Source organism: Equus caballus, chromosome 7, assembly GCF_041296265.1.
Source record: "Equus caballus isolate H_3958 breed thoroughbred chromosome 7, TB-T2T, whole genome shotgun sequence".
In the NCBI taxonomy this organism is placed as follows: Eukaryota; Metazoa; Chordata; class Mammalia; order Perissodactyla; family Equidae; genus Equus; species Equus caballus.
Window position 1 is genome coordinate 86,120,575 of NC_091690.1, and position 25,382 is coordinate 86,145,956.

Here is a 25,382-nt window from a genome sequence, read left to right on the forward strand (position 1 = left end):
CATTTTACATTGCAGTGTGAATGATGACAACATTTTTAATTGACAAGAGTATTGCTGTGCATAAGCCAAGAGACTCTTTCTCCAGCTGTTGGGAACTATTTCCTCCACGACTCATCCCACTATTCCGTCATCAGGTGAGAGTGTTTCTTGGGCTGCATGCCAGTTCTTGGATGGCTGAAACACTTGCCTGGACCCTGGCTGCTCGCCCTACAGTGCTCTCTGAACACAGTCACCCAGTGTGACTCACGTAGAAGGCTGTTACCTCATTTTGTTGACTTCCACTGTGTGGCCTGAAGGTTGAGTTTAGATGGATGAGAGGAAAATGAAGACCAGAGATGAGGCGACTAATTGACGGTCTCAATTACCAAATGACACATGAGAACATTGAAGCTCTTAATAAGGAAGATAAGGTGAGAACTTTGCCCTCTACTGGATTTCTTTTGCTACAAGGTACTTGTGAGTCACAGGCAGGCGTGGTGAGTTCAAAGGGGTTGATGCAATGGCATGAAGATTTCTCAGGGAACAACTCCCAGTGGTAGAGGATGACTCCCATTTCTACTGAATGGAAGGCAATGACCTTGAGAAATCCCTTTACTGAGTGGCTGTCCTGATCCTAGTATAGCTCAGATGTGAGCCGAGCTCTACTAACCACTTACAACCCCTTACAAAATAAATACAGCTCAAACCCTTATTTCATGCCTTATAGTCTCTAGGTTCCAGTTTTGTGTGTTCTGTCTTTGATTCTGCCTCATGTGGACTCTGAGATAAGACTCAACCCCTTCCTTGATTTCCTCAAAAATATCCAGTCCAACAAAACCAAAAAAATTATAGTCAATTATGTTAAAGATATGGGGTTAAAGAGAGAAGGCACATCACAGCTTGCCAGGTAAATAAGCTAAATTTTCATATTAGGCATTTCTGTTCTTTTCATTATTTGTTTTGTCCCTTACCTCATCCCCTAACTAACAGGAAGAGTTTTTCACTTGCTTTTTACCCTGTGAGATCTGGGGCATCAGTTGTCTCCTTTTTCTCCTTTTACCCATCCCTTCCACATTGCCCCAAGGGAACTTCAATTTTCCATCCCTTGATTATGCAGAACAATGCAGTTTTTCCTAGCTCCAGATCATCAACTTGGATATCTAAACACATCAACAGTCCAACGATGCAGCGGTGATGATGAATAAACAAAGCAAACGAGCAAAGGAAAAGTTATGATACTACTATTATTCATTTAACAAATACTTGCTGAGTGGCTACTATGTGCCAGGCACTGTTCTAAGCACCGTGAATCTTAGAAATTTGGCTAGCAACTTCACCCTCGCAGGATTCAACTGAATTATCACCTTTGTTGCCCTTAGGTCAAGACTTTTGGTTAATTCTGACCTTTGCATCTGACAGTTCATTCATTCATTCACTTCTGGAAGACAGACATCATCTCTGACCCATGCAATCTACCCACTGCAGAGAAGTGGTCGACTAGTGGGAGACTGGGCTCTGGTCTTGGGACTGGAGGCACGTTCACTGAAAAGTTCTACTGTGCTGCCATGGTCTTTAGATACACTGAAGAGATGAAAAAAGATGATCAAAGGAATGCGATGGTCTATAAGGAAGTGAATTTGGTCCCCCAGGAGCCTTCTATAATGATTGTGGCTGAGTACCTGGGGGGGATGGTTTTGGCTGCCTTGCTCTACTCTCCATGCGTATTGACATGGTTGAGCTCAGGAGACTATCAAGATCTTCCTGCTTCTCCTTAAAAATACATAATTGCTATGAGAGAGGCAAATAACATAAATATTTAAATTGTGGTCTGGAGTCAGACTGTCCATACTTAAATCCTGCTCTTCAGCTTACTAGGTATGACATTGGGCTAGAACTTAACTTGTCTATCCTCTGTTTTCTCAATCAGAAAGCAAAGATAACAGTACCTACTTCATACGGTTGTAGTAAGTTGTGATGGTTCATTTTATGTGGCTACTTGATTGAGCCACAAGATGCTCAGATATTTGTTATACGTTATTTCTGAGCGTGTCTATAGGGCTGTTTCTGGATGAAATTAACACTGGAGTTGGTAGAATGAGTAAAGCAGATTGGCCTCCCCGTTGTGGATGGGTCTCATCTAATCCATTGAAGCCTGAATATCATAAAAGACTGAGTAAGAAAGAATTCTTTCTCTCGTCGTGACTGTCTTTGAGCTGGGACATCAGTCTTCTCCTGCCTTCCTACTCAAACTTGGGCTGGAACTATACCATCTGTTCTCCAGGGTCTCTAGCTTGCTGACTGTACATCTTGGACTTCTCAGACTCCATACTTATGTGAGCCAATTCCTTATGGTAAATATATATATTGAATATATATACATCCTATTGATTCTGTTTCTCTGGAGGACCCAGTTAATACACAAGGATTATGTAAAAAGGTGTAAGTAGAACCCTTAACATACTGCTAAGTGTTGCAGAGTCAGTGTTTATGTGCTTCCTTGATTCCTCAGACGTTCATTAGGCTCCACCTTTGTGCTGGGTACTGTTCTAGGTACTGGAGCTGACCAAAGTACTCAAGGAGGCTGCTCTAAAGGAGCTTATACTCTAGTGAAAGGAGACAAATAATGTACAAATCAGTAGATTTCAGAGATAATTTCAGAGAATGGTAAGTTCTGTAAAAGAAGTGAAACAAATTAATATCGTAAAGAGACTGAAGGGACTTCTCCAGATAGGGGGTCAGGAAGGTCTTTTTAAGTAGATGACATTTGATTTTTAAATTGAAAAGTGAAGAGTGAAAGGGAGTCAGCCATCAAGAGTGGTGGGATGTAGGTGTTAGGTGAGGGTGGTGTCATAGAAGGGGAGGATTGACAAATAAGGAAGACTTTTCTAGGCAGATGACCCACAATTGCAAAGGCTCTGGGGTGGGAAAGGTCTTGATGTGTCAGTTCTAGGACTTTTCAAAAAGCCAGTGTGGGTATATGGATGAGGGGAGACTGGCATCAGAAGATACTGGAGAGATAGCTAGGAGGCAGGCCATGTCTGTCTTAAATGCTGTGCGAATGTCTTTAGATTTTTATCGTAACTATATTGGAGAGTTGTACGAACAAGAAGTGACTCAATATGATCTATGCTTTTAAAAGATCGCTCTGAGAGTTAGTTAGTTAAGAGAAGAGATTGCAGAGGCGACAGTCACATCCAGGAGACTAGTTAGGAGACTACTGGAACTGCACAGGCAAGAGATGATGGTGACTTGGACCAGGGTCCCTAGTTGCTATGGTCTGAATGTTTTTCCCTGCGCCTTTGCAATTCATATGTGGAAATCCTAATACCCAGTGTGACGGCATTAGGAGATGGGGCCTTTTGGAGATGATTAGGTCGTGGGGCCATTAGGAGATGATTAGAGCCTTTATGAATGAGATTAATGCCCATATAAAAGAGACCTCAGGAAGCTCCTTTGCCCCCTTCTGCCATGTGAGGATACAACAAGAAGTCTGCAGTCCAAAAGAGGGCTCTCCCTTGACTGTATTGGCACCTTGATCTCCTTGCTCTCAGGCTTCCAGCTTCCAGAACTGTGAGAAATAAATTTCTACTGTTTATAAGCTACTTAGTCTGTGTCATTTTTTTATAGCAGCCCAAATGGACTAAGATACTAGTGGAGAAAGAGAAATGGATGGATTTGGGATATGTTTGGGGTAGGGGGAATAGATTTAACAGGACTTACTGATGGATTGAATATAGATAAAAGAAAAGGAGGAATTAAGGATGATACCTAAATTTTGAGTGGAATACATTGAGTTATTGGTGCTGCTGTTTGCTATTACAGGTAAAAGTGAGGGAAGAATAGATTTGGATAGGAAAAACCTCCCAAATTCCTTTTGGGATATGGAATTAGAGAGGATTGTCCAATATCCAAGCGAAGCTGAATGCGGCTTACTCAATATCCATCCAAACCCCTTCTTGCAAGCCTTCCTCTAGAGCTTAGAAAATTAAAAATACTTCTTTTCAGGTTCTCTTGCAGCTAGAGTTCCACACAAAATTTCAGTTCTGGCAATCAGAGACATTCATGGACACTTGGAAAGCAAAAGTGAGCACTTTAAGATGTCGGCTGCATGAGAGGAGACTGGATATTCTAGGGCACCCGTGGAGTAGTCACCTGGAGTCATAACTGTCATAGGTAAGCAGCAATGGACTTCCCACTGGAACATTTCCATGATGTGCTTGGTTTCTCTTGGTTGTGTTATTCTTGGCTGTGTGGCATCCAGACCTGATTCCCTGGTCTTTTAAAAAATTCCGTAAGCTACTCAATGCCCTGTAACAGATACTGTCCTGTTTATATCAGTTGAGAGGATTCTGTTATATACAACTAGGCACCCTGATGAGTACAATGTCAAATATTAACAATTTGTATTATTGCTAAGAGTCATTCTGCCATCTTCCATAGCCCTCCATCCTTTCAGGAGTGAGTATGAAAATTTAATTTTAACTCAGCAAGGTAGAGAGCTGAAAACATCCATACACAAAAATAAGGCTAATATAAATATCTTCAACAATAAACAGAAGAAATTCTCCAGTAATCTCCTGGCAAAGGAAATTTCCAAGGTGCCGGGTTTGAGAAAATAGGGTCTGTTCAACAAGAAATAACAAACTCATGAAAACTAATAAATCAGGATTGAGATGCCAACCCCTCCCCCACCCCCGCCCCATGCTGAGTCTGGCAGCACATCCCTTATATTTTCCTTTGAACAGAGGGTCTCTGTGTGGGTTTGATTTATTGTTGCAAAGGAGTAGAGGGCACTGACTTTTCTGTGTGTTTGCCTACTGATGAAAGAGACACTGAAGATAACTGGCTCTAGGACTCTCGGACCACCAGAGGGCTTTCTAGATACTCTAAGAAAAGACCTTAAGAATCAGATGTGGGGGGTGTAGCCAACGAGGTTACATTAGCATATCACAGCCTGTTTGCTGATCTTTCACAAGGTATGATGGATGGGAAATTTATTCCTGCCTATTTCTAGGGAGGGTCATTAAGCAGTGGAAGACTATAATAATAATATGGGCCTTAGTGGTCTGTTTTAGCACCCCACCGCTGTTTACCATTCCCATTTACACCTGTAACTTTCTATTGCAAGCACCTGTGACTTTCTGCCTGGAAATGTTCTCTGGCCATAGAAGTGTGGCCATGAAGGACTGGTTAGATGTGTTGGGGAATTGGCACCCCTGGGAGCACCCCTTCAACTGGTGACGGACTGAAGTTGGTGGATAACCTAACCTATCATCTGTTGGGTGGGGTGATTCTGAGGCTTTCCCTGTACTGTGTCCGAGACAGTCTCCAGCAGGATAAAGCCCCAGTTGCCTCCAGCAGTAACCTGCTTATTATTGGACTCTCTAGTGGTTATCTTCCCTTCCCTGTCCCCTTACTGGTGCAACTCCCAAAGAAATGGTTTGTACCCAAATTCTTGCCTTGGCTTCTGCTTCTGGAGAAACCCAATGGAAGACAATGGTTGACACGTATATAGCACTTACTAGTTGCCATACACTGTTCTAAGCACTGTAATATTAATTGCATATTTAATTCTCACAACAGTCCCATGAAATAAGTAATATTATTATCCCTATTTTACAAAGGAGGATCCTGAGGTGCAGAAAATTCAAGTGATTTGTCTGTAGTCATACAACGAAGTGTGAGAGCCAGAATTTGAACAACAGCAGCCTGGCTCCAGAACCTATGCATTGGACCACTACTCCATACTGTAGACTGTTATGTCCAATATAGCAGCCTCTAGCTAAGTGTGGATATTTACATTTAAATTAATTCAAACTAAATTAAATTAAAAATTCAGCTCTTAGGTTGCACTAGCTGTATTTCACATGCACAAGAGCCACGCGTGGCTAGTGGCTATTGTATTGGACAGCGCAGGAATGAGACATTCCCATTACAGGACATTTGCATTATTGCAGAAAGTTCTATTGGACAGCATTGCTACATAAGTCCCTCTTTTAAACCTATGGTCTATCTCAAACTTTCTTAATACTGTAGAAACACTCACCTATCCAGAAACATCCTCTACATAGGACATAGTTGAGGGCCAGAAAAGATGGGAAAATACATTCGAGCTCTTTAGCATTACTCGGAAGAGAGACACGTGGATCCTTCCTCCAACCTTCCTTACTTCTGATTTGCTCCAGCCAGGTCTATTGAGCACACTTCTATTATTTTCCTGCTGACACTGAATTAGCAGATGAAAGTGCAGGTAAACTGGGTCTGGGGTCAGAGGCAGATATTTTAACAGTGACCAGAAAAAACCATCAAAATCCAAAAACATGATCCTGAGATCCTGACTATGAGCATCTCATAGTCAACCAAATAAGAATAACTAAATATGCTAATATGAATATAGAAAAATGGAGAACAATGGACCAAGAGCTCAACAGCACAGCAACTGGGGTCAGCAGGTATGGAGGTCAATGGCCCAGCCAACTCAGGCGCTCCCTCAGGACTCAGCACTGTGACTGATGTTCTCTTGATGAAAGCTGTGAGTCATCCAGAGAAGGCTAAGAGGAGAATGTAATGCATTTGAAAATGGTTTCCTCCCAGAATGGCTTTGAGAAAGTTCTGTTTCCATTTAAAGTATGTTTCAGTGACGTGGGAATTTACCTGAGCAAAAACTTTCATTTTTCTGAGAGGGTTGAGGACAGGGGATTTTGCTCTCATTAGCTTTACAAGAAAGTTTTAAGGACCTGCATTTCTACTTCCTTTGCAGTGTGGAACAATGCTCTCAGACAGGGAGGAGAGAGTCAGCTTTCGTCCTGTGAGTCTGAGCCAAGAGAGAATTTTAATCATCTCAGAGGAACCCAACCTGAGTAATTCCTTGACGTCATTCACAAAATCTGTCCATCTCTCAGAGTGACCAGCTTGGGCCTGAGCCACCACACTTTGCTCATTCTCTGGCAGGCAAAGACAACTCTAAAAATATTCTCTAGAAGGGACTTCTGTGGGTTGGATGTTGGCATCTCTGTTTCTCTGGTGTTTGGAGAAAAAAGCCTCCAGGCATGTGGCCTGTGATGGGGAGAGGGAATCAGTGGATTGCGTCTAATTTGAGGACTTTGCATACTCTACCCCTCAGCCAGTCTTCTTAACTGGTTTGGCAGAAGAGAAAGCAGTGTAAAGATATACATTTCTACTATAAATTCTAGAAGGGCAGGGAAATCAAGAAGCAAGGATCCCAAACAAGCTCAGGGCTTTGAGCAATCGATTGTCTCTGTTAGTGGAGTTATAGGATGGGCTGAAAATTGGAGTGATTGCAAGACTTTAAAAGGAGTAGATAGACCCAGGAATCCTTTCTATATCCTCTGAAGTTAGATGACTATCCCTCCTGGGTCCCAGAAAAGACTGGAGAGTTACCATAATGAATGGTAAAACTTTCAGCCTCCTTCCTTACTCATTGGCTTATACTCCACCCCAACCTCCCTCCCACTGGCCCATGCAGGAGACTGGAGGACTTCTCTTAGGGACAACAAAAAGTCAAGGGAAAAGACTTACAGCAATTCATAGTTTAGGATACCCCCAACAAAATGGCAAGGTTGCTTCCTATCGAATCACTCCATATTCAGACCCATTGATGGGTGACTCTCCCATCCCCATCTTCTGATTAGCAGTTTATTACTTCCCTCTTAAGTATAAATCAACAGGAAAAATGTCAGAATAGCCTCTAATATGAGAAAAACAAAACAAATAACCTACGTGTAACAGCTTTAGAGAGCTGGGAGGAGATGTTGCACCCATTAAATAAAAACAGGGGGATGTAAAAAGAAACATTCATAGAGTAAAAAAAAGTTCTTGGAAATAAAAAACATGATCAAGAAATTAAAAAACAATGTAAAATTGAAAAAAAAACCTCCCATAAAGTTGAACAACAACAACAACAAAAAACAAACACACCAACAAACAAACTCAGGAAACCCAAGAGGAGGAAATTATCAAAGAAATAAGGCAAGAAAATTTCCCTGAAGTGAAGGACATGAATTTTCAGTTTGCAAGTGTTCTCTGAGTACTCAGGACAATAAATAAAAATAGTCCACACCAAGGCACCACTGGAAATAGAAGACAATGGAGAATACTTTTAAAATTCTGAGTGAAAATGGTTTCTAAGCTAGAATTCTACTTCCACAAAACCTATCTGCCATATAATGGTGAATGTGCTCTACCATAATGAGGGAGTAAATCGAGGATGAGGAACAAACAGGATCTAGGAAAAGGAATGAACAAGTGATGGGCAGAAAGAAAATTAAACAAAGGAAAAGAGAGGAAATTACTAAGTGAAAATAAAACAAACGTACAGGGAAATGTAATCAAAGTACCAGATCTGGCTCAGCTAGGAATAGTATTTACATGGGCTTAAGAATATAAACCCTGAATATCTATTTGACAAATGAATAAACGATACTATTGTATTGAGGACGTGGGTAGTATAGGGATGTGTTTTCTTTTCGTGGAGGGTGATAAACAAGGACTCTCGTGAAATACGTCATTGTAATGTAAGCACCAGGAGGGCAGGGTTTTTGTTTGTTCACTGTGAATTGCTAGTGCCTAGAACAATGCCTGGCACATAGTAGGTCCTCAATATTTGTTGAATGAATGAACCTTTCCCCTACAGAATATTCTTCTTAGGAAATTTGTAAAGAAAACAGAGAGTAAGTTAAAGTAAATAAAAATAAACTTCAAAAGCTGTAACACATGAAATCTATTTCTCTCAAATTTTATGACTATCATTTTCAAAATTTAAAAGTAATTACATAAAACAGTTAAACTGAGCATCAAAATATTTGAGATGATTTAAAAGCAAAAGATATTCCTGGGAAACTCTTCTCTGTCAATCCTCATGCTACTTAGTCTGGGAATGCCTTGAAGCTCAGAACAGTTCCAGGGAAACCAAAATGTAATTTTCTCGATTTAGAAAGGAAATTATTTTCTTTACTTTTCCCCCCCACTTACTCACTAATATAATACAAGGATGGGTTGAAGAAAACTGGCTTGTTTTGCTTTTCAAGTCGGTGGACTTCCGAAGAGAAGTCTTCAGTACTTCCTCCCACATTAGATTCCAGAAAGTTTTCACCAGGGCATTGATTCCTTTTATTAAATAAAAAGAGGTGCATCTTTGGATCAACGATCTGCGTTTCCAGCTAATGGATGCAAAGTGGTCTACAGCCCAATTCAGCTTGGCTTCTGATTTCCTGCTGACTCTTACTGTGATGAATCCATGGAACCGCCCTTTCATGCATGCCCTCGCTCGCTTCTCCTTCACCACTTATTGTGTACCTACTACTCGCCAAACACGGGCAAAGCCCCTAGTGGAGAAAGCAGATGAGGTCAAATAATTCTGGGTGCTCAGAGCTAAAATAGCTGGTCCCATCGGAGTCACCAAGAAAATTTTCAAAGCACGGAACCAGGCATATTTGTGTTAAGATCTGTGTCGGGTCGGGCAAGCGTTCTGTCTTGTCAGAGGGCAGGGATCCGTGTCTTGGGGGCCTTTATAGAAACTTCTGCCGACTTTTACCCCAGGTTAGAGCTCTGCGCTGGGTTGACCACCCAGCGCGCGCCTTTGGAGCGGAGGGCGCAGACGGAGATTGTGTCCCCGCTCGGGGGCGGCACGGCTCTCGGTCCCAACACTTCTGAAAAGTCCTAGTGACATAGTCTCTGGAGAAGCTGCCAGCTCTCCAGCCTTCAGCCCCAAGGGTTCAAAACTCCCCCCAAATTCATATATGTGGGCCTCTGGGAAGGTTAAACTCCTCCCCGACTATCCCGCCCTCGAAGCTGGCTCCCTCGGCTCAGAGCGCCACTGATAACATTATTGAGGTTAGCGAGCCTGGAGCTCTAGGGTCTGGGGCCTTCCAGACCTTCTCTCCGATCCCGCCTTCTCCGCGGCCCCCAAGCTGGCCCCCCTTTTTCTCCGTGTTCCCACAGCTCTGTGGCGAGTAGTGCCGCCAGGAGCTGAGGGGGCGGGCTGCATGCTCTGCCAGACCTCCGAGACAGAGACGGTGGCGGTGGTCGGGGAACAGGCGGTATAGAGGGCAGAGGCGGTTGTCCCCTTGTGCCTCCCAGCTGCGCTTTTCCTTTCCCTGGCAAGAATCAGGGAGAGGGATGCAGAAGTCTCCCCTTGTATTTTCAGGACTTTAGGAGTTAGGGCCCCCTAATAAAGGCCGCCTCGATGTCCCTGGTAGCATCCAAAAGCGAGCCCAACAGTTTGGGGGCAGAGAGACCTTCCCACTATCATACAGGAACCCCTCCGAGAGCAGCCCTTCCTGATGCCGGATCACAAGGGTCCTGGGAGCCGTCCTGCCACGTTTCCCAGTCCGCCACAGCCAGGAACCACGTTCTAGGTGCCGCGCAGCCTTCCTGCGGGTGGAGGCGACTCCGGGTCGTGCAACCTCTGTGCGCTCTGCCCGCTGGGGTAGCAGGTCCGGCAAGAGTCGCTGGAGTCGGTGGTCGGGGTTCTTGGGGGTGTTACCTGGAATTTCGATTGACAGGTGCTGGAGGGCAACCCGTCCTCGCCCCGCAAGCAGGGTCCTGCCGCAGAAAATAAGACCCAGGCGGCCTATACAGACATCCTCTGGGCTCCCTTCTGACCTGCGGAAGCAATAAGCACCAGCCGTGGGGATCCCGCTAACCTCTGGCTTCGCGCCCCAGGGTGAGGCTTCCTGAGTTCAAGAGAGGCCAGCGGGCGCCAGCCTAAGGCCCCGAGGGTGGGTGGCACTCCCTCACTTCTTCCCCACTACCTCTATACCCTAGCCCTCTCAACGCCCAGTCGGCCAGGCCAGAGCTGGGATCTTCTCCCCCGAGCCCGGGTGCAGCGACGGCCCGCAGCACGGGGCTCAGAGAACCCGGCTTTCCTTCAGAAAAAAGGGAGAGGCTGAGCCCGGATGCGTGGGCGTGCGTGTATCTATGTGCATGTTTGGGGGACCCTTACGTACATAAAACGTGCCTATTCTGAAAACAGAAACAAGGGGTCTGGGCGAGGTTGGTTTGGGTTGCAGCGTGCGCGCTTATTTGCGAACAGCCCGCGAGGGCGCGTTTGTTGCAGTGAGTACTGCCTGTCTAGGGGAGCGTCAGTATGTGAATACGAAAGGCAGTGCGTGTGGCCCGGGTCCAGATAAGTGAGTGCGGGACGTGCGCCCAGCGGGAAGCGCGAGCGCGCGCACAGGCCCTCCAGCAGCTGCGAGTGGCGCCTGTGTGAAAGTCCGAAGGCTGCCCTTTGGGTTTGCAGCGCCGGATCTCCTGGGTGGGTCGGCACTGGTCGCCGGCCCACTCAGCAATTAAGCGCTTCAGGGAAGTGGGGCGGGATGTGGGGCGAGAGAGGTAGCGACCCTGGCAGACCCGGATAGGCTGTCCGGCCCAGCGGCTTGGCAAACAGAAGCCAGAGGTGCCAGGCAACTGTGTAAACCGACTCCGGCGGCGCTGCAGTGGAGGGTTCCCCTTTAGGGTGGGGGATGTTGAACCCACAGTCGAGGATTCGGGGTACGGGGATGCCTAGCCCTCTGTGCAGGCAGTGCCAGCTTAGCTCCCTTCCCAGTCCTCTCTCACTCCTACCCGTCTCAGATGAGTGAGGCAAAGGAGGCTTGGCTGTCAGACTGAAAGCAAAGCAACTTCTTTGCAGGGCCCAGGGCGCCAGGGCGAGGGGGGAGGGAGGGGAGGATGGTCCAGGAGTACCCCAGCTGGTCCAAAGAGATCCGTTTCCCAAGACCCCTCTCCCTCGCCATCGTCCTCCACCGTGGGCTATTTCAGCCGAGATCCCCTCAGGACCCAGGACAACTGTTCAACTTCCTGGGGGTCCAGGTGGCCCGGGCGGGGTCTCTACTGGCGTGGCAGGAGAGGATGCGAGGCCGAAGTTCAGGCACCAAGAAAGTGAGAGAGGCTCTGGCCGCTCGCTATCGGTGGCGCCAAACTCTCCCCACTTTCAGGACGTCGAAGGCTCTCCACCCTCTCGCAGCCCTCCCGCTCCTTAAGCAATGACCTCATTGCAAATGACAGCCTGAGCGGATGGTTCCCCTCCCTAGTCGACCGGTGCGGAGACAGCGAGCAATGACGCAATCGGAGCCTGGTCGGTCCTGGCCACTTTGGATTGGCCGCGCGGGCTCGCCGGGATCCCCCTCCCACTGTCACTGGAATAAGAGCCGAGAGCTCCGCGGGGAAGACGCCCACAGCAGGCGTTGTGTCCATCCGGGTGGACAGGCCGCTCGCGCTCTCCTGCAACTCGGGTCACCAGGTGAGGAACTTCCCGCTCCGCTCACTCTAATAAACTGCCTCAGGGTTAGTTTATTCCGTTTGCCTCATCTGCCTGCCTGCCTTTCTTTTGCCTCTAGTGGCCATCTCGGCCCACCTACAGCCAGGTGCTCCTGGTCCTCTGTCCCACTCAGGAGAAGGCGGGCGCCTGGGGCTGTCAGCGCGTTTCCTTCTAACTAGCGCCAGTGGAACCTCTGGAATCCCCAGGGCTTTGCCTGGGCGCTAGAAGCTCCGCGAGCTTGGGTAGGCGGTTCTGTGGCCCCTGTGTTGATGCCTGTTGGCGTGAAGGATCCTGCCAGAGTTTGGTCTGGGAGTGCCCTGGTGGTCTGTATCCTCAGGCATCTCTTTTGGCTCCCGGGACGGAGGAACCCTGAGTATTCCTCTAAGGCGCTTCCAGCCAGCAAGCGTCCCTGGGGCTTTGGCGCGCTCCTGGGGCAACGCAGTCAGGGAACCAGGAGAGCGCGCGCCCCTCGGGGTGCTGGTGCCCAGCACCTGCAGCTAAACTGCGCTCTAGCAGAGGCGGGCTGCGCGGGCAGAGCCCAAAGACACCAGTAATTGGCAGGTTAAAAACTTCCCCAAATCCAAACCTACGTCTAGGAGATTAGCCCCGCTTTCCGATTCACCCTTCCCGCTTTCGTCTCCTACCCGTTAGCGCGAAGTCCAGCTGAACGGAAGGTGGTGCTGGATTTCTCGGTCCCTGAGAAGACAGGCGCAATGGGAGAGCAAGTCTGCAGCAGGGTGGGTCGTGCTTGGTTTCTGCATAGGGCAAAAGGTGTGGATTTGTGTGTATGCTCAGGTGTGTGGCTTCTCCCTGGCTTTCCACAGAACGGAACCAGAATCCTCCCACCCTCACTCCAGGTCGCTTGTTTCTGCTCTACCAAGCCATTCACTGCAATGTACATTTTGAGATTCACAGCACCCATCTGTCAAATGAATGGAACTGAGGCAGAGGGAGGTGGGGTGACCTGCCTGAGGTCACAAGGCCATCCTGGCAGAGGCAGGACTGGAACCCCCATCTGTGGGCTCCAGGCCGTGCTTGGTCTTGGTGCAGCGGTAACGTCATTCTCCCTTTACAGAGAGGCATCATGGGCTTCGGCAAGCCCTCCTCCTTCCTGGCTTTCAGCATCTTGGTCCTGTGCCAGGCAGGCAGCCTCCAGGCGCAACCACTCAGGTGAGACAGCCTGAAGCTGCAAGAGCACTCCCCTCCCACTGCCCCTGGAATCCAGCATTTCTGTGCCTCTGAAGTCACAGCAGCAAGGCTCACGGTGATTCAAGTGGACACTGGCCTTGATTCAGTGTTGGGGGGGTGCATATCCTCAGGGGAAGTCACCGGGACCAGGAAGCCTGGCTGCTTATCCTTGGGAGGAGGCAGGCAGAGGCTCTGAGCCTGTATTGGGTTGGTTTCTGCTCCCCAGGTCCTCTTTGGAGAGCCTCCCAGACCCGGCTGCACTCAGTGAGAAGGAAGGGCGCCTCCTGCTGGCTGCACTGGTGAAGGCATATGTGCAGAGGAAGACCAATGAGCTGGAGCAGGAGCAGGAACAGGAGATGGAGGGCTCCAGGTAAGGCTCCCCATCCCACCGTGGAACATCCAGGAGGACATGTCCCAGAAAGGTAGGAAAAACAACATCTGCCCAGGAGTGCAGCAGGCTGTCGTTGTTCACCAGGCCCTGGGGCCCAACCATTCTCAGGCTCCATGGAAGACGGAGGTCCAGGTGCAGCTGGAGGGACTGTGGTTAGACACATTAAAAAGATCCATTCCTGAAAGCTGTTAGGAAGTGAAACGGGGAGGTGTGGAATCACTTACTCGGGGAAATGGTCTTGCCCTACTGAGGAGACCTCCCAGCACTGGATGACGTAGGACTGGTAAGTGCTAAGCCAGCAGATGGACCTTATATATCTCAGGAGATTCTGGAAATTTGGCTCCACCTTCTTAACCTGCATATGTTGTTCTCTCTCACCTGCAAGGTGCCTTCATTGCACATTTGCAAGGTGAAGCCAAAGGCCTTGCAGAGGGTGGGCTCAGGTAGAGCAGTGTTGGAGGTAGGTCTGGGGTCTTCAGGTGTGTAGGATCCATGGAGATGTGCATGTTGTCAGGAGCCAGACACCCTTCCCGGCTCTACCACCCTGTGCACCCTGAGCTTGGAGACACACCAGTCCCTGGTCTGGCCCCAGCACTGCCCCGACAGAGGCACGTGTTGCCCCTGCATCCCCCCTGAGACCCTCTCTGCAGAGCATGAAGGACTGAGCAGCATGTGGAATGCCAGACAAGGTCCCAGCTTCTCCACCACAGCCCTTCCCCACTGAGCCTGCTCTGGCTCAGTGAACCTCTGAGTTCTCCTAGTGGACGAAGCCTGAGCTGCCCTCCTGCCTACCCCACCTGACCGGCTCCAAATGACTCTTCCCTGGCCTAACCTTCTGCATAACTGCCCGTGGGGGCAGACCCAGGGCATGGTATTGTCTGGCATGTCTGTTCCCTGCAGCCTCGACAGCCCCAAAGCTAAGCAGTGCAGTAATCTGAGTAACTGTGTGCTGGGCACACACTCAAGGACCTGAAGAACTTTCATACGTTCTCTGGCATTGGCTTCAGGGCTGAAACACCTGGCAAGAAAAAGGACACATCTATCTGTTTGGAGAGGGACCACTACCCTCACTTTGGGGTGTCCCAGGATGCCAACTGGACCCCTTGCTCTCCCTGGTTTCCTTTCCAGCTCCCATTGATGAACTTAATGCATGCAGATCTCACCCTGGCTGCTCTTCAAGCTGGTATTTGTAGCTTTGCTTATGGCAGAGAATGTCGGGGACCTCAGGACGGATGGAAAGAGAGCAGGACTCATAGACTAGGTTAGAAACAATGAGGCCCCAGAAGGTTTCATGGCAGAGCCCTCCAATTCCTGCTTCATCCCTCACGCCTCATTACTGAGGAATAGATCTATTTTCTAAAAGGATTTTCGCTGTGGTGGTCATTCCTCTGGTCTCTGTGCAAGTCCTGAGAGTGCCCAGGGCCTATGTTTAAAAGTAGTCTTGGCCTCAAGGTGGTTGGATATAGGGCTTGGTGAATGGTCCCGTGAACCAGCTCCAGCATCAAGAACAGGTGTGCTGTGGAGCAGGTAAGAACTTCCAGGGGAGGATGCTGCAAACCTTGTTCTCTGAGCCTCTTCCAGTTGAGACTTCAGGGGATTTTCATTTTCCCATGGAAAGGAGTTTCACCGGGGCTCGTGGCTAAGGTATGGCCTCTATATGCTCCCATGTGTCTTAGGTGGAGCTGGGCCTTTGTTGACCACTCCTTCCTGGTCCCAAAGGGACTGTATGTAAGGGATAATAAATGCAGGGTTTCAGCAGGTGGTCCATGCCTTAGAACTGGGTTTTTTCATGAAGGTCTTTGGGCAGGGCTCCTAGCAAAGGCTGCCAGGCCATTTCCCCTAACAGCTTTGATAATTACATTTAGGAGAAACATTTATTCTTAAGTGGTGTGTCAAAGAGCCGCAATTTTCTTTATGAAGGTCCCATGGGGGCAGGCTCCTCTCACTGACAGGCCTTCTCTTTTTCTCCATCCTGCAAATCAGCCTCACTGCCCAGAAGAGATCCTGCAACACTGCCACCTGTGTGACCCATCGGCTGGCAGGCCTGCTGAGCAGATCTGGAGGGGTGGTGAAGAGCAACTTTGTGCCCACCGATGTGGGCTCTGAAGCCTTCGGCCGTCGCCGCAGGGACCTTCAGGCCTGATCAGTGAAATGACTCCAGGAAGAAGGTAACTGCCCTTGTACTGTCAGATGGGAGGGGAAGGGATTTGGGGGTTACAATCCATGTTTTGGAGCCCACTGGACATGGTAGGTTCTTCAGGTCCCTTCTCTCCAATTACATCCTTGCTCCGGAGGTCATGAGTTCCTCTACAAGTCAGCTTGAAATCAGAGCTCTAGGATAGGCTGCAGAGATGCAGTGTCATCTTTCGGAGCAGAGAAATGGAAAAAACAATGCTTGCTGGATTCAGAAAGGGAGGGCCCTGCAAACCTAGCCAGGGCCGCTCGTCATGAATGAACCCAGGTTCAGAAAGCCCTCGACGCTTGTTCAGTGTTCACAGAGTCGGACCAGGGGGCTGTAATCATAATACCCCTGCTGATATGAAGAGTGACCCCTGAATTGTTTTACCATTATTTGCCTTAAAAGCCTGCTTACATCTCATAGCCATAATTTGTAAATGGTGTTTAGTTAAAGAAGCATGTCTATAAATTCGTGTTCTTTTCAGTAATAATGGTGACTATTCTCTTCCTGCCCTTCTCCTCTTCCTCCACCTTCTTCCTCCTCTTCTTTTTTATTTTATTTTCATTTCAGGTTACCATGAAGCTGAACTCACCACTTCTATTAATTTCTGTTGACAACAGCTTGGTGAGAAGGCCCTAGGAAGATATATGTGTTTGCATCCTAATAGATATTGAAAAAAGCACCTTTGTCCCTTGAAAGGAATGAAACTGAATGCAAAATAAGCTAATTCCATATCTGTTGTGCATCCTTTTTACATTTGATTCCATGTGCAGTAGATGTGATGGCATCTCTCATCAGCTTATCTGGTAGCAAACTGGTTCTTTGAGAGCCATCCTGTTGATCGCAGCAGCTCTGCCAAACCTTAGGGGACAAGAAATCGCTGCCTCTTGTGGCCTCTGGGGACACATGGTAACGGTGATGCTATGCCTTGTTGTCTAAGAACATGATTGTATAATTTGTTTAAGGAAATGTCAATATTGTGCCATTTGTGACCTTCATCAAGATTAAAAACATATTTTGGATACATGTGTTTCAAGACCCTGGTTGTTCATTTCCGCTTGTTTTTCCATGTAGTAAGACTACTACTCTTATTGCTACTACCACCACCACTACTCCTTCTACTACTAATAATGATAACAGTTGACACTTCCCAAGTGCTTACTATGGGCCAGATGGTGTTCTAGGACAGCACTTTATACCTATTAATTCATTTAATCTTCACGACAACTCCGTGGGGTAGATACCATTGTTATTTCCACGTTACATCTAAGGAAACAAAGGCACAGAGAAGTGAAGTGCACGGTCGCACAGACAGATGGGGGCAGACACAGGTGTTGGTTTCCAGAGTTTGCAGTTGAAACCACTGTACTATATGCTTCTCAACAATAGCTCCTGGTGTTTCTGGAGATGTGTGAACCATTCTTTGACCTAGCGGTCTCACATGGGTAGACTCTTAGATTTTGAAGAAAAATGGAAAATTTTAAACATATGAACCACCTAGTCTTTATCTAATAAAATGAATCCCCTCTCCGCATTATTTGGTGCTATAGGCTGAACATTTGTGTCCTCCCACAAATTTATATGTTGGGAAACCTAACCCCAAAGTGATAGTATTAGGAGGTGGGGCCTTTGGGAGGTGTTTAGGTTATAAAGATATTCCCCTCACAAATGGGATTAGTGTCCTTACAATTGAGGCCCAAGAGAATTCCCTTGCTCCTTCCACCACATGAGTTACAGTAAGAAGACTGCTGTGAATGAGAAAATGGGCATCTTACCAGACACTCTATCTGCTGGTGCCTTGATCTTGGACTTCCAAACTTCCAGAACTGTGAGAAATAAATATTTGTTGTTTATAAGCCATCTAGTCTGTAGTATTTTGTTATAGTAGCCCAAACTGACTGAGACACTTGGCTTCAACAATGACGAACATATGGTCAATGTTGTTATATCTATGTGCCATCTATTGCCTGACCCCATATATTATTATATCAATATATCCATAAATATCTCCCCATGTATCTTTATGGGAAGGACTAAATGGGAAGAACTCTTTAAGTGTAACCACAATCCCGTTTAACAACTAAAATAAATTAACAGTAATTTCCTAATTCTGTAATATCTTACATCCAGTCATAGTTCAAATTCTGCGATTATCTTGTATTTATGTATACGTATATATGATCTTATATATATATATATATAAAGTCAGGGCTCAGATTAGGTCTTCATATTGCTGCTGGCTGATATGTTTTAAGGCCCTTCTTATCTAGAAGTTCCCCCTCCATTGTGTATTTTCCTCTTGCAATTTATTTGTTGGAGAAACTAGATTATTTGTCCAATAGAGTTTCCCACATTCTGAATTTTGATGACTACATCTCTGTGGTGAGGTTTAACATGTTTCTTTATCTTCTGTATATCTTGTGAATCAGTGACTGAGGGAAAAGAGAAGCAGGAGATGAGGTCAGGGTAGTAACGGGGATGACAGATCCTGGGGGACTTTATAGGGCGTGGGAAAGACTTCAGCTTTCTATCAGTCAATTTCTAGTCAGAAAAACAGAAATCACATTAGTAATTTTAGCAGACAGAATAAGATAAGAAATTGACTAAGCAGGTAGTCAAGTACTGAAAAGGCCAAAGAGAACGAGAAGTAGTGCAGAGATAAAAAGTGAAGGAAGAGCTGCCACCCAAAGGGCTGGGAGAGCAGAGGGAAGAGGTGGGGTAATTCCATCTAGAAACATGGAGAAGGATTCTCAGACCACTGAGAAGGGAGGTCGGCTGATGCTGGTATCTTTGAGAGGGTGCAACAAGGCTGTTCTAGGAGTGTGGAAAAACATAACAAAATTGGACACTGGAACCAGCTTCCCTGCCAGAGTAAAGGAACTCTGTGGGTGATGCTGACAGACAGAAATCAAAATTGAAAGGAACAGTTCTCTTCTTTTTCACGACTTCTTCTCTGCTTTTTGTACTCTCAATTGGCAGAGACGAATTGGCTCTAATAATCCACTGACAAAGGAAAATGCGGTTTGCAAAGTCCCAGCCTCAGGATCTCTTTTGAAACATAGTATTTAAATTTACATACAGAAAAGTCAATTCTTTTTGATGTATAGTTCTATGAGTTTTGACAAATACATTGAGTCGTGTAATCACTGTGACAATAAAGGTACAATCAGATTCATCACTCCTCAAAAGCGTCTGAGCTTCTTCTCAACACTCGACCGCTACAAACAACTGTTAGGTCCTCTGTCCCTAGTTATTTTTTATTTTTACTTTTTACAATTTTATAATTGACATATAGTGTTGTACTAGTTTTAAGTGTACAACACTTAATGATTTGATATATGTATATATTGCTAAATGATCGCCACAACAAGTTTGGTTACTATCTATCATCACCATAGTTACAATGTTTATTTGTGATGAGAACTTTTAAGATCTACTCTCTTAGAAACTTTAAAATATATAATACAATATTATGAACTATCGTCACCATGCTGCACATTCCATCCCAGGACTTATTTATCTTATAACTGGAAGTTTGTACATTTTGACCACCTTCACACATTTTTCCCATCCCCCTACTCTCTGCCTCTGGCAACCGCATGTTCTCTGTTTCTCTGAGTTCCATTTTTTTCTTGTGGTTTTCACATATAAGTGATATCACGCAATATTTTTCTTTCTCTGACTGATTTATTTCACTTAGCGTAATGCTCTCAAAGTCCATCTATGTTGAAAAAAATGACAGGATTTCCTTCTTTTTTTATCTTCTTTATATATATAACATTATAGTATATGTGTACACATACTATAATGTTATATATATAACATTATATAATATATGTTATTATATATTATGTATCAGGTATAAGTATGTTATATATTATATAATATATGTTTTATATATACATATAAAACTTTCTTTATTTATTCATTGGTCAATGGGCACCTAGGTTATTTCCAAGTCTTGGCTATTGTAAATAATGCTACAATGAACAGGGGGGTACAGATATCTTTTTGTAGTGATAGTGATACTGAGTAGAGTAGAGATAGTGATTTCATTTCCTTTGAATAATTACCCAGAAGTGGAATTGCTGGACCATATGGTAGTTCTATTTTTAATTTTCTGAGGAAACTCCATACTGTTTTCCGCAGTGGCTGCACTAATTTACATTCTCACCAACAGTGCACAAGGATTCCCTTTTCTCCACATCCTTGCCAACACTTATTACTTCTTGTCTTTTTGAAAGTAGCCATTCTAACGGGCGTGAGGTGACATCTCATTGTGGTTTTGAGTTGCATTTCCCTGATGATTTGTGACGTTGAGTGTCTTTTCATGTACCTGTTGGCCATTTGTATGCCGTCTTTAGAAAAATGTCTATTCAGATCCTCTGAATATAATTTTGCCTTCTCCGGAATGTCGTATAAATGGAATCAGTAAGTAGCATTGAATCTGACTTTTTTTACTTAGCATAATGCATTTGAGATTTATCCATGTCGCTGCATGTATATTTTATTTCTTTTTATTGCTGAGTAGTATTACATTGTACAGATGTACTACAGTCAGTTAATCCATTTACCTGTTGATGTTGAAGGACACTTGGGTTGGAGAAAAGGATAACGACCTGTATCCATCATTATAATAGCACAGAGAGTATTTCACTCCCCTAAAAATCTTCTGTGCTCTGCCTACTCACCACTCTCCTGCCCTGACTCCTCTGGGAACCAGGGATCTTTTTATTGTTTACATGGTTTTACATTTTCCAGAATGTCACATCGTTGGAATCATACAGTATGTGGCCTTTTCAGATAGGCTTCTTTCACTTAGTAATATGCACTTAAGTTTCCTCCATGTCTTTTCATGGCTTGGTAGCTCATTTATTTTCAGCACTGAATAATATTCTATTGTCTGGATGTACCATAGTTTATCTATTCACCTATTGAAGGACATCTTGGTTGCCTCCAAGTTTTGGCAATTATGAATAAAGCTGCTATAAACCTTCATGCACAGGTTTTTGTAGGGACATAAGTTTTCAGCTCCTTTGGGTAAATACCAAGGAGCACAATTGCTGGATTGTAGGGTAAGCACATGTCTAGTTTTGTAAGAAACCACCAGACAGTCCTCCAAAAGTGGCTGGTACCATTTTGCATTCCCATCAGCAATGAATGAGAATTTCTCTTGCTTCATATTCTTGGCAGTATTGGGTGTTGTCAGTGTTCTGGATTTTGGCCGTTCTAATCAGAGTATAGTGGTCTCTCATTGTTGTTTTAGTTTGTATTTCCCTGGTGACATATGGTATGGATCATCTTTTCATATGTGTATTTGTCATCTGTATATCTTCTTTGATGAGGTGTCTGTTAAGGCCTTCGACTCAGTTCTTTTTAAATTTTAAGAGTTTTTTAAATATCTTGGAGAATTTACTTAATGCGTCTTTTGCAAATATTTTCTCACAGTCTGTGACTTGTCTTCTAATTCTCTTGATACTGTCTTTTGCAGGGCAAAGTTTTAAATTTCAGTGAAGTTCAGCTTATCAATTATTTCTTTCATGGATCGTGACTTTGGTGTTGTATCTAAACCGAAGGTATCTTCCAGGAATTATCTCCTATGTTATCCTCTTGGAATTTTATAGTTTTGTGTTTTACATTTAGGTCTATGATCTGTTATGAGTTACTTTTTGGGAAAAGATTGTTTGGTTAGCTTAGTAGTCACTTAATGATTGAACAAACATTTCCTTAATATCCAGAATAAATAAGTTTCTCAGTCTCTGCCAAGGGGTTCTATGTGCGTGTTGGGGCATTGCCTTCACACTCAGCCAAGCAGTTGACAACTCTGCCTTAGTCTTGACTTCCTGCTTGTACACCACCTCAAAGTCAGTGAGAGGTGAGACCTCAGGGCTGTCTCAGGTCTTTTCTGAGCATGCACACCACTCCACACATGTGTGTGACTTCTGTATTTCCAGAAATATGTTAGAACTTTTCAAAGCTCCTATACACATCACATTCCTCAGATTTTCCCCTGAATACTTTTGCTTAGTCTATCATTTACCCCAGGTGTTCCCCACCACTTCAGGCATGTGTGAATTTAAGGAATTGCCTGTAGTTGTTTCCAACAAATGCCCCTAGGGAAAGGGCTTTTTGCACTGGGCAAGCTCCACATCAGATCAAATAAAGACGGCATGGCAAATGGAGTCTTCCAAGGAATGACCAGAGAGATAAAATAATAATACCCTGGGAATGAGGCTTTGAAGGAAAGCCATCCTCATTTGCTCCTTCCAGTGTCTGCTAGGTTGATGTTGATGGTTTTCACCAAGAAAGTGGGATGCTAGTTTTCAAAGCTACCACAGAGTTGGAGATTGGTGCCTGGGACTAGGGCAAGCCAAAACACCGCAAAGTTCACTGTTATTTTGCAATTCAGCTATTTTTCTTGAATGCGTGCTTCCTGGATTGCTGCAAGCCTTTGGTCAGTTGCTAGAGTTTAGAAAAAGTGAATTTTGAAAATTTTGTTATTTTTCTCATTGCTTTTTTGAAGGATAGTATTTTTGGAGGCCCTTACTCCAACGTTTTCACTGCTATAACTCATTTTGCCTTCATTCGTGAAGGATGTCTTCATGGTATATCAGATTACAAGTGGAAAGTTGTTTCTTTTAGCATTCTTAAGATGTTGTTCTACTCTTTTCTGGCCTCCATGGTTCCTTAGTAGAAATTTACATTCATTCTAATCTTTGCTCCTCTATACATAATGCTTTATTTCCTCTGGCTGATTTCAAGCTTTTTCTTTAAGTTTTATTTTTTACTGTTCAATTATGATGTGTCTGGCTATGATTTTTTAAAAATGTTTTTCCTGGTCGAGGTTCTCTGAGTTTATTGAATCTGTAAATCCATGTCTTCCAACAAATTTGAGAAGTTTTTAGCCATTGATTTTTCTGTGCCAGTATTTTCCTTTCTTTTTGGTTCTTCAGTAACACGTTAGACCTTTTGATATCGTCCCACAATTTCCTAAGATTCTGTTCATTTTGTAGATCTTGTTTCTTTGTTTTCTTCATTACACAAATTTTTAATGATTTGTCTTTAAGTTTCATGATTCCTTTGTTATCAACATTCTTCTATTCAGCCCACTCAGTGAACTTTTTTGTTTCAATATTATATTTTCAATTTAAAAATTTCAATTTTGTTCTTTTTTATAGTTTTGATTTCTCTGCTAACAATAGGTATCTTTCCATTGATTTCGAGAGTGTTCACTATCGCCTCATAGAACGTGCTGTTGCATGGGCTTGAGTTTGTGGAACTCAAGTTACCCTTGGGCAAAGTATCAAGAGACAAGGGAGAGAGAAAAGAAATTCTTCACATATTTTTTGGCACCCCTTTTATGGTACCTTTTATCAGAGAGACAGGTTTTATCTACCTGCACTGCTGCCAACACTGGCATTGCAGCTCTGACAAGGGCTGGCATTGAAACAGGGCCAGGAGAAAATAGGAAGAAAAAACAATGGAGACTTTAGGCTGAAGGGACTCCTCTTCTTGTTCCTCTGGACAGAAAGAGGGAGATTCTCTCAGGGTCTTCTTGTCTTTGGCCACTACATGGTTCCATGACTGAGACCACCCTTGGGCTAAGTTTAGAAGATAAAAGAGAAAAAAGAAACAGTTGACCTTACTGGCATTTTTGTGATTCTTTTTCCCTCCCTAATGCACCTGCCATTGCTTACTTTTAAGAATCCTCAAGTAAATCCTTTTTATATTCTGTCTGAAGGTTTTAGTTGCAATCAGTGAGAGAGACAGGTTATAGTGGGCTTATGCCATCTTGGTCAGCACATTTATTGATCATAATGCAATTAGGATGGAAGAAAATAATAATAATAATAAAATTTTTAATACTTGAAAATGATACAAGGTTTATAAACAAGTCAGGATTCAAAGAAGAAAACTTAAATGGAAAATTTAAAATATCTATAACTGAATGATAAGGAAAATACCTCACATTGGAATTTGGAGATGCAATGAAAGTGGTAACTTTAAAAAATTTTGTAGCCCTATATAATAATGTTAGAAAAGAAAAATTTAAATGAGCTAAATTTTAAATTTTAAATTTTAAATTGAACACCTAAACTGAGCCATTCAAACTGGGAAATTAGAAAAGAAAAACAAAGAAAACCCAGAGAATGTGAAAAGAAGATAATAAAGATATAAACAGCGATTAATGAACTATAAGATGAAGATATAACAAAGAGGATCAACAAAGCCAAAAGTTTGTTCTTTGAAAAGACTAATGAAATTGAAAAACATCTAGTGAGACTGAGTAGTAAAAAAGAGAGCAGACACAGATAATGTCAAGAATAAAAATGAGAATTTTCCTGTAGATACTGCAGACATGAAACGATCGTATAAGAACGCTACAACAAACTTTATGCCAGTAAGTTTTATAACGCAGATGAAACAGAGAAATCCTAGAAAATATAAAACCTATTAAAACTCACTCGAGTAGAAAAGGAAATTTTGAATAATTATATAACTGTAATATATTGAATTAGTTTTGTAAAATTTTATCACAATCACAACATAGACCTGTTGGATTTACAGATGAATTCTCCTACATATTCAAAAAACTTATTCCTTTACACACAAAACTTTACCAAGAATAGAAAAAGAAGAAATACTGCCCAGCTCATTTTGGGAGGCCAGTGTGACGAAGATAATAAGACCAGACAATAAGTCTATGAGAAAGAAAAATTACAGCTCAATCTCACCTATGAATATAGGTGCAAATATTTGGAACAAAATAATAGAAAACAAAATATAACAGTATGCATAAAACAGTGCATCACGACCAACATTTGCTTGCCCTTAAAACACAAGAGTGAATTGACATTTGAAAATCCATTAATCCATTAAAAAATCATAAATTCTGTAATATTATGATTAGCTCAGTAGATGACATTATCTGAGAAAACCCTGGAGTAATCAGGGAGTAGAAAGGAACATTCTTAACCTGATTATAGGTATCTACCGAAAGCCTGCAACAAATGCCAATCTTAGTGCAGAAACATTTAGAAACACCCCCTTTAAAATCAGGTAAAAGATAAAGAAACCTACCATCACTGCTTCTATTCAGCAATTTACAAGAGGTCCTAGCCAATTCACTAAAACAAGAAAGAGAAAAGAAACCTTAAAGACAAGGGGGAAAGTATTCATAGTGATGTACACAGAATCCCCCAAAGAATACACAAAGTTATTAGAATTAATAAAAATATTTAGAAAAATGGCTGGCTATGAGATCAATATATATCTGATTGACTAATTTATAGTAAATGTATTTAATATGGTAAATAAGAGCTACCAATGACAATATTAACAGAAATATAAAGAATCCAGGGATAAAT

General features: G+C 43.9%; 1 protein-coding gene across 1 annotated transcript; it reads left to right on the plus strand.

Annotated features, from left to right (window-relative positions):
- The first annotated feature begins 12,192 nt into the window (after window positions 1-12,192).
- CALCB (calcitonin related polypeptide beta) lies at window positions 12,193-17,036 on the plus strand. Its single transcript, NM_001081928.2, is given in 5 exon segments — window positions 12,193-12,238; window positions 13,332-13,426; window positions 13,671-13,814; window positions 15,819-16,003; window positions 16,585-17,036. Coding segments are annotated over 3 exon segments (390 nt in total). The 5' UTR covers window positions 12,193-12,238; window positions 13,332-13,340; the 3' UTR covers window positions 15,979-16,003; window positions 16,585-17,036.
- Window positions 17,037-25,382: the final 8,346 nt, after the last annotated feature.